At 48.9% G+C, this 9142-nt stretch overlaps 1 protein-coding gene across 1 annotated transcript; it reads left to right on the forward strand.

Moving 5' to 3' along the window:
* Positions 1-2788: 2788 nt before the first annotated feature.
* On the forward strand, positions 2789-7491 carry EI90DRAFT_3020102 (heme peroxidase; the record flags this gene model as incomplete). Its single annotated transcript, XM_039057472.1, has 15 exons — positions 2789-3022; positions 3093-3164; positions 3231-3575; positions 3649-3852; positions 3917-3946; positions 4001-4343; positions 4407-4465; positions 4532-5866; positions 5933-6018; positions 6078-6195; positions 6266-6428; positions 6514-6702; positions 6762-7080; positions 7137-7313; positions 7458-7491. The coding sequence occupies 15 exons, from the start codon at positions 2789-2791 to the stop codon at positions 7489-7491; spliced, it is 3708 nt and encodes a 1235-aa protein (XP_038910853.1).
* Between the last annotated feature and the right edge of the window lie 1651 nt (positions 7492-9142).

Raw genomic sequence — 9142 nt, forward strand, 5'->3', positions numbered from 1 at the left:
GCTGTCAGCAGTGCAATCATGCGCTGTGTTGCCCATGCTCCTGCAGCTCCTCCTTTCATGTATGACAAGACGAAGAGGATCTGGGACAGAGTGTCAGGGAACTCTGCTGTGCAGACATGGAAATAGATCCCACATTCTGCTTTGAAGCAGTTGAGGTCCTCGCTCGCACCAGTGAAGGTGGTGGGTGCGGCGACCTTGGGTGCTTTGGGTTTGGGTGCAGGTGTGGGTGCAGGCACGGGTGTGGGTGCAGGTGGTGGGTTTTGGATTCTGCTCTCAAGGATCGCTTGCAGTTCCTGGAACCTGGTCAGCAGGTCCTGGTACTGCTCCTCGGTCACCATGCTGGAGGAGGCGGGGGAGACTAGGTTGAAGCCTTCTTCTGCTGTCAGGGATGGTACAGGAGAGGCAGCGGTAGCGGCATAGTCCCCAGCGCTAGCAGCCCAGGTGGCAGTGGAGTGATGGGAATGTATGGCAAGAGGCCTTCACTCGGGCTCATGTCCCTGTCTGGCTTCTTAGGCTGAAGCTGAAGCAGTAATGATTGTTATTAGGATGAAAGGCTAAACTAAACTAAGGTACTTGCCTGAAGCAGTAATGAGAAGAAGGCTACTTCTTCGGTTCTGCTTCGGTGTCAGGGCACATACCCTGACTTAGCCCGGACCCGGACCCGCATCCGGACCCACTCCACTTCCCGCGCACTTCCTGCGCCGCACGCTCTGCACACCGCATGATCCGACCCCGGATCCCACCTCATGTGACTTCCGGGGATACCCGGAAGTTTTCGCCATATTGGGGCCACTGTGGGAAAGTGAGAAGTTAACCTTCTTCTCACTTTCTTACCCACAGTAGGTTATGCCTTAGGATAGGCTGTTTACACACAGGGCTGTGGGCTATAGAGAGAGGGGTCATGGGGACCCAGGGTCCGTCCCCTGACATTCGGCTTGGTTTATATACAGGCAGGAATGGGTCATGTGGAGGGTGCCACATCAGCCCAGGTGGAGCCGGGCTATTGTGGATGGCTCCGCAGGCAATCCCAAGTGTCAGAGGAGAGAAGTACAAATGAGGATGCGTGGCATATCCGGCAGCACAGTACCCACATGGAGTACTCGGCATCAGATGCGTCCATGCTACATGGGTAAGAGGAGAGGTTGTCTGTATAAAGAATGAAAGGAAGGAAGAGAGGGAAAGAGGAAAGACAAAGGAGAAAGGGAAAGAGGAGCAATGGGAGGGTGTGGCACAGAGTGGAGCGGCATGCCCTGACAGTAACCCCCTTCTCACCTTTTCCACTTCAGTCTAAGTGGCCAGGGACTGCTGTCCCACATTGGGCCCGCCAGCATGCATGCCCACTTCACACCCTGAGAGGGCCCCTCTGCTGGGCACTACATCTGGGCCCCCTCCACCCTGGACATGTCTGTCACACCAAAGTGATGGATGTAGTAGCATGGGTAGTGTAAACATAATCATCTCACATTGAATAGGCAATTGAATTCAGAAAATGGTTCTGCTGGTTAACAGACACATGATAGGGTACAAGGAACCAATGAGAGGCTGGGAATGAACCAATCAGATGTGATCCATGACCACCTCATTATTAATTAGTTAGATGTTAGATTTAATTTTAGTTTTTTTTGTTTAAATGTGCATGTTTGTTTTCATTGTTTCTTAGGGAGGGGAGTGTTTTGGGTGGCTTAGACTGCTCCTAGCAGCTCACTTGGGTAAAGTTGTTGGAGATTGTGAGGCCCCAGCCCATGTTTATGTTCCACTCACAACATCAATTGATGTTGTGTTATCTAACATAGACATGGGCCAGGGCCTCACAGAGATCAACCTCAAAACATGTATTGACATATATTTGTGCCGACAATTCTATTAAGCGGTCTACTGTCATCTAGTCTGACCCCAGCCCTGTTGTGCCCTCATTCCCATTAAGAGTGAGAGTGGCCCTTCTGGTGCAGGGTCAGCAGGTAGGGTACTTGTTTGCCTGGCTAGCCTCTCTCCCCAGTACTGGCAGTCTCCCCTTGTTAGGTTCAGGTTTTGTGTGTTTCTTAGGTTCCTAGTTCAATGACTTTGCAGTCATATGCTGCTTTTCTTCTTTGTCTACCCTCCACCTTCCCCAACTCCTAGGGCTCCTAGCAGATTGAATGACACTCAGATATCCACAGATTTATCTGAAAATTTGCAGATCTGGATTTGGCTTTTGAGAGGATCATATCTGCAGTCTCTAATCCGCAGATAGGTGGATTGTCTGTGGATTAAATATATCCCACTTTTCTAGATACCCCTCCTGTGTTTCCATATTTTTTCCCAATTTTTACAAGTCCTATCTAACCACCCAGGCCTGTTATTTCCAAATTTGGCATCTGACACCCATCTTTTGTGCCATTTTCCCCATATCTCTGTCAGTTCTCACCAATATGGACATATTTGGTATTGTTAGAAAGCTCTCATCAGGGCCATTCTAACAGAATACAATTTTAGAACATATTATTTATAATCCGCGGATTCTGATCCGGATCCGGACCGAGTCGATCCGCTAGGAGCCCTACCAACTCCCCTTTGGCTATTAAATTTTACCTGCTTTCTTAAACTGTACTCTGTGTATTGCGGCTCGCCCTTGGCCGTTATGTCCTGCAAATCAGCATTTTGCGCCAGCCCATGTTGGGCTGGACGGAACCGATTAGAGGTGAACGTTTATTGGTCAGTAGAGTGAGGACCCGCGGGGATGTGGATAAGGGACCCTGGGTTTTGGGCCTGTGCATAGGACAATTGAGGGGGAATTCCTACTGTACCAGCAATGTCTCACGGACAACCTACCGCCCTCCATGCTGCCCTAAGGACTATCGATAACCTTTTGGAGGATGCATCTCTTACAGTCCAGGCTATCAATCGTTCCTGGGGGCCTTTGCCAAAGACGACGGAGGACTTCAAACAGGCCGAAGCTACATCAATGATAGCCAGTGATATTGAGGCTGTTCGTGCCCAGATCAAACGAGGACTACCCATCGAAGGCGATCCTGGAGAAATCGCCGTACGTTTCCAAATTCTCTGCGCAATTCTCGCAACAGTTTCAGTCGATGATATGTTTTGTGTCCACGTAGGCCTCTGTGTTGGATGTTGCCAAGGCAGGTTCCCCATTTGCGACTGAGGGGATCCATGATCGCAAGTTCGCGGTATGTACTATGGTCTCAACTCCTTGCTTTGAAAGATTCTCGTAGTAAACTTGTCCCACTTCTTAGCTCGAATACATTCTCTCTTTTCTCTCTCGTGCGGACCCACGAGTCGGAGGGAAAGTTGAACATCTGGCCATTCGAACTCTCTACTATGACCTTTCTCATCCACCTGCCACGAACATGGGCCAAAAGTATCAGTTCCGTTCTGCGGATGGATCAGGTAATAGTGCCTACGACCCAGATATGGGCAAAGCCTTCTCGCCGTATTCTAGGAGTTGCAGTGGCTCGCGGCCGTTACCAGACTCGGAGTTACCTGATCCTGGTTTGGTATATGATGCAATTATCAAAAGGGATCCTACCAAGTTTACTCCACATCCTGCTGGGTATAGTGGGCTATTTTTCAGTTTTGCGGTGCGTTCCCTCCCCTCTTTCGAAACAATGTTTCCAAAAAGGAAGATTATGCCTCATGCGCCTCTTCTTTCAGACGTTTGTCGTTCACAGCGTATTCCGGACGAGTCGAACGGATTTTAATATCAACGAGACGTCGTCTTACGTTGACCTGGGCATTTTGTATGGGAACACGCAGGCCCATCAGGATAAGATTCGTTACGTAGACGGTCGTGGAAGGATCCTTCCTGATGTTTATGCTGAATTCCGCCTCATCAACTTGCCTCCTGCTGTGAACGCGGTTCGTGTTTTTGCGACAATTTCGATCTCTGCGTTGAGACTTACTCGCATTCCATTTGCTCCAGCTTATCATCTTGTTTAGCCGCAACCACAACGTACGTGCTCTTCAGTAGCCGGGGTTTGATCTTTGTTCTGATTATATACCGCAGTACATTGCCGATATGTTGCTTCGTATCAACGAGCGCGAAACGTGGACCCAGGATATTCAGAACCTGAACAAGGAATCGCTTGTCAAACAAGACTACGAAATTTTCAATACTGCACGCCTCATCAACTCTGCGACTTTCGCGTTTGTCATCCTTGGAGATTACCTCGCTGCTATTCTGGGCACTGTACGAGATGGATCCAGCTGGACGTTGGATATCAGCGATGAGAGGAGGGAGAGTGATCATCAACTCTTGGGAAGAGGACGAGGGAATTCTTGTTCGGTGGAATTTAATACGCTTTATCGTTGGCATTCTGGTTTAAGTGCTGAGGATGCGGAGTATAATGGTGGGTTCTATTTATTCGAATGTCAAAATACTCGAGAGATACTCATGAGACTGATTAATTCAGAGCGAGTTTTCCAGTACTTGTTTGCCAAGGAACCCGGTGTGCCTGTTGACTTTGACAAGGTTTGTTCGGCTCGCACCCTCATTCGCTCGACCAGCAGTCTATTATTTTCCTTGCTCTTTTTCCAGATTACTCCCGCGGATTTCGAGTACGTTCTTGGAAAGAGAGCCATGGCTGCTACGTACAGCCGCCTACGAGATAAGGACGGCAAGCCTGCTCCATTACCCAATTTTGATCACCTTACGCCCCGACAAGTCGAGTCTCTCATCGACGATAGCAAACCTGTGGACTACCTTCTCGACCAGTGGTCTTTCAAAGGATTCTCGCTCCCAGGATCCAGAACCTTTGAAAGGAATCCGAGAGATCCGAAGACGAAAAAGTACAAGGATGATTTGCTGGCGAATGCGTTGTTGAGCGCTACCTCGGTCCCTGCTCATATATTCGGAGCTAGAGGTGTACCTGGTGCGTTGCGAGTCATCGAGATTCTGGGCATTCAACAGGCTCGATCGTGGGGAACTTGTTCCCTTAACGAGTTCCGAAGGTTCTTAGGCCTGGAGGCGTATTCAACGTTCGAAGAATGGAATCCGGATAAGGAAGTGGCTGAGGCTGCTCGTAAGCTTTATGGGACGACGGAAAATTTGGAATTGTATGTTGGCCTTGTAGCGGAGGAAGCCAAGCCTGTCAGGAATGGCTCGGGGTTATGTCCTTCATGTGCGCGATATCTCTCCCTTTTCCCTAAAGTGGCCTGTATCACTAAACATTCGTTATCGTCGATGCTGTTGTTATGGATATCAGACACCGTCTCCAGAGCGATTCTAGCGGACGCTGTCGCTTTGGTTCGTGGTGATCGTTATTTGACATTTGACTTTACACCTTTCAACTTGACAACGTGGGGTTTTGCCGAGGCTAACCGGAATATCACCAACGCCGCCTGGGGCGGTGTTCTTGGCCGACTTCTAGCCCGGGGTCTTCCTCGACATTACGATGCCACCTCGGTATACACTCACTTCCCTCTCATCACGCCCAAGGGACAACCATATTCGATGGATCACATCCTCGCCAAATTGGGGGAGGCGAAGGAATTTACGTTCGATAAGCCCACCAAGAAAGGTATCCTTCGTGTCGTTGTGGATCCTAAAGATGTCGAGGCGGCTTTAGGGGACCCGCCGGTGGTTATCCAGGGTCTTGTGACTCAGTACGTGAAGAACGTGAAAGACATAGGTCTAACTCCTAGCTTCCTTACCGTTATCGACGATGCGGCAGCCTATGCGCGTGTTACGGCTTTGGTGCAAGATTACTTCGTTCCCGCTTCGGAACTTGAGAAGAATGGAAAGTGGTTCTACGAGAAGGCGTGTCAGTTAATCAGAGAAAATTCGTATACGGTGCATTCCAAGGCTCCGAAGAGAGTTGATGTTGTGAAGGAAGTGCTTAGGATTATCCCCGTGCATTGGGCCGCTCAAGTTGTGCGTTTCCACGTTCGCCCCTATTTTTTGTTTTGGTGCGCTGATTCACGGACGACTCGAATTAAGGCCGGACTCCCCGTCAAGACAGCGCAAGAGACGAGAGGGATTTACTATGAACAGCAAATGTATCAGATGCTGAAGGAAATCTATTCGTCAGTACATTGTTATCGTGCCCTTCCCCCCCAAATAGCGAATTTGTGCCATTTCCTAGGTACATCTTCTTGGAACCCGAACCATCTTTGAAGATTCCTAACCAAAGGGAAGCTCGCGAGAACGTTGATCGCCTGCGTCGATTTGTGAAACTTAGCCTGACGGTGGCGAAGGGCGGTGTACGTAGCCTTCACTCCGCGCCTTCCCGAATCGGTAGTCCAGTCATGCTGATACACCATATTTTTTAAGTTGTCTTCCTCGGTTTTGGGTGGCTTAGCGAGCATAGTCCTTGGCGAAGGCAACCAGAGCGCCAACCCTATCCTCAAGCGACTCCTCGCTCTTGGATCACCAACGGATGAACTTGCGAATGACATTATTGCCGTCATTTCGAGCGCCATTGAGTTATCTCAGGGTAAGGGGAGACACATTGCGCGGTTTTCATCTGGCTATGAGTGTGTTCGCTGATCACCTGCTCCGGTGCTTGTCTTGCATGATAGTCTTCACTCACGTCATAAACTTCTACCTGCCTCAACGTCAGGAGGTGAATGCATGGAAGCCTTCTGCTACGGAACGCACTACTACGTCCCGAGGTGAAGGGGCTGCCAGTAACGTCGCTGCGGTAGCGGCGAGAGGTGGAGATGAGATCTCGTTGTGTACCCTTGAAGGGTATGTTCTAGAGGCACTGCGTAGGTTCCCCTCAGGATTATATTCCTTTTAAACTGGGCCCTAATGAAACCGAATGTAGGCTTCGACCCTGTTACACCAGGTGTCTACCGTGTTGCAACCACCAATATCCGACACATGATGGCAATGGTTTCCAGTGCGAAAGGCGATAGATTCTATTTTGATTTCACCAAGGCTGCTGTCGATTCTAACGCCTTTGATGACGCCTACCAAATCAACCCCCATCGCCACCCGGCCTCCTACACCATCTACGGGGGCGATGGAGTGTTTAAGACCCTTGGCCAGAAGTTTGTTGTAAGGGTTACTGCTGAGGTGCTTAGAGCCGTCTTCGAGCTCAGGAACGTACAAAGGACTCTGGGGAAGGAGGGGATACTGAGAAGGTCTGAATCCAAGGTCTACCAAGGAAGCTGATTGATTGTCTTTCATGACCTAACAGATTCAAGGAGCCCGTTGTCACTGTGGACGATATCGTCACCGTTGAAACGACTCAGGTGCCCTTCATGGAAGTGGATTCGAATGGAGTGCTCGTCGATACCTTGTGGACGGAAGAGGTCAACGTTTACAAGTTGCAATCTGGTATTTCCAGGGAAGAAGGCAAGATCCCGGCCGAACGGTGGGCTTATTTGGATCCGGAAATCGGACATCATCCTTCTACCTGGGCGACAGGATTGACTATTGAGGCATGTGCCCTTTTTGTTGCGGGGTTACTTTGTTCGGCTCGTCTAAATGCTGACGCTGAATGCAATGCTTCGTTTAGTATTATAATGAGCTCGCTTCGAGGGGATGAGTAGCAGTGACTGGAAACCACATGGCCAGAGAATGCTGTATTGACGGTTTAATTGTAGTTTAGCTGCACAAGTTATTGTTTGTTATTTAATGGAGGTACGAGATTAAATTAGGCTTGTGTGCGGTTGGACTAAGCGCTCTTTTTTCGCGCATGGCACATTACCCGGTGATGCCCTCATCTTATGCGCCGTACCCGCTGTCAGCCTTACGCATACTGTGTCTTCCGAGGCTACAGTCATGCCGATTCAGGTTTTATTGCCGCTGCATACCTGGGTCGATTTCTTCGGACGGATTCTGTACGTGTTTATTCGTCCGCTCATGCTTCTGGGCTCTGGCCCTCTTATTCCTCATCCTCTGCTGAAGACGTTTTCTTTGTTTCTTTTTTAGTCTCATTTCTTTTGGCCTGAAAACCGATTTTTGACGTAGTTTTCTCTCGGAGTCCCTTACTTCCGGTAAGCATTTCGGTCTGGGGGTGTTGTGACCTCCGGTTACTCTCGGTGGGTTGGATCCCGAGTGCTTACTCTAGTTTTTCTAGGTTTCTTTATTTTCGGTTGTTCCCTTGTTTTTGTAACCTCCATTCTTCTCCTTGTTCTTCCTCATCCTTGTTTTTTCACATTGCCCTCCTCCTTCCCCAATCTCCATCCTTGTAAATTACCTGGCTCATCTTCAATTCCAGAGGTTCTGGCATTTTCCGGGACTGTTGCCACACTATTCTATTGCATCTCCTCTGGCGTGCACACAAGGCAATTTCAATCCATCACCTACCCTACATGTGTTTTCACTTCAACTCACTCCGGAGCGGGGCCATGGGACCAAGATTTTGATATGCTAAGCATTTATGATGGCAGGCTGGGACTCGACTCAACATCAGGAAATTGTCGCGGTTCAACTTTGGACACTTCTGATGATCCTGTTGCTTCTAATACAATGAAACTGACCAATTTCCCAAAGCATTTTAGTAAAGGTGTCATTACTCTGCACACAGAGTCACTAACCACTCCCAAGATTATGCAATTGGCAACGCTGAAAATTTGTCATCATCTTCCCTTTTGGGTTGTTTCCTTTTCTTTACATGCTTTCTTTTACGTCATCTCACCTGTCCCTTCTCTCCCTTTACTTTCCTTCCACCATTTCCACTCCCACTCAGTTCTTGTCCTTAAATTCTCGGTTTAATCATATGCCTCTTGCATGTGACAATGTCACACATGCATTAAATGGTGTCAACATGCTTGGTGATGTTCCTATGTCTGCATTCCAATTAAATACATATTTTTATAGCCCAAGTATATTTGTGAAACAAACTGAAAAAAAAATAGAAATAGATTCATGCTGGGACAGGTGAAAGGAAACAAGGGCTGTTGTCATATCAATACAACTCTGGACCTCTGCTCCTGTTTCTGGACCTCCATCTGCTCCTCCAGAACTCCACATCCTCCTCCTCCTCCCCCTGTTGGTTGTTGAGAGCCCACCCTACCTCTGGCTCCAACACAATGTCCAACACTACCTCTGATCCGACTCCTGGTTACTCTGGGTCCGATCCCAACTGTCAGGGTCAGCACCCTGCCCTAGGGTGCCCCAGACTCCCCAACCAATCCCTTCCTTCCATTCCTTCATTGTTGCCTTGTTGTTGCCTTTCTGTGTTGTGTATCTGCACAC

Source organism: Cantharellus anzutake, assembly GCF_015039405.1.
Source record: "Cantharellus anzutake strain C23 chromosome Unknown EI90scaffold_72, whole genome shotgun sequence".
NCBI classification, from domain to species: domain Eukaryota; kingdom Fungi; phylum Basidiomycota; class Agaricomycetes; order Cantharellales; family Hydnaceae; genus Cantharellus; species Cantharellus anzutake.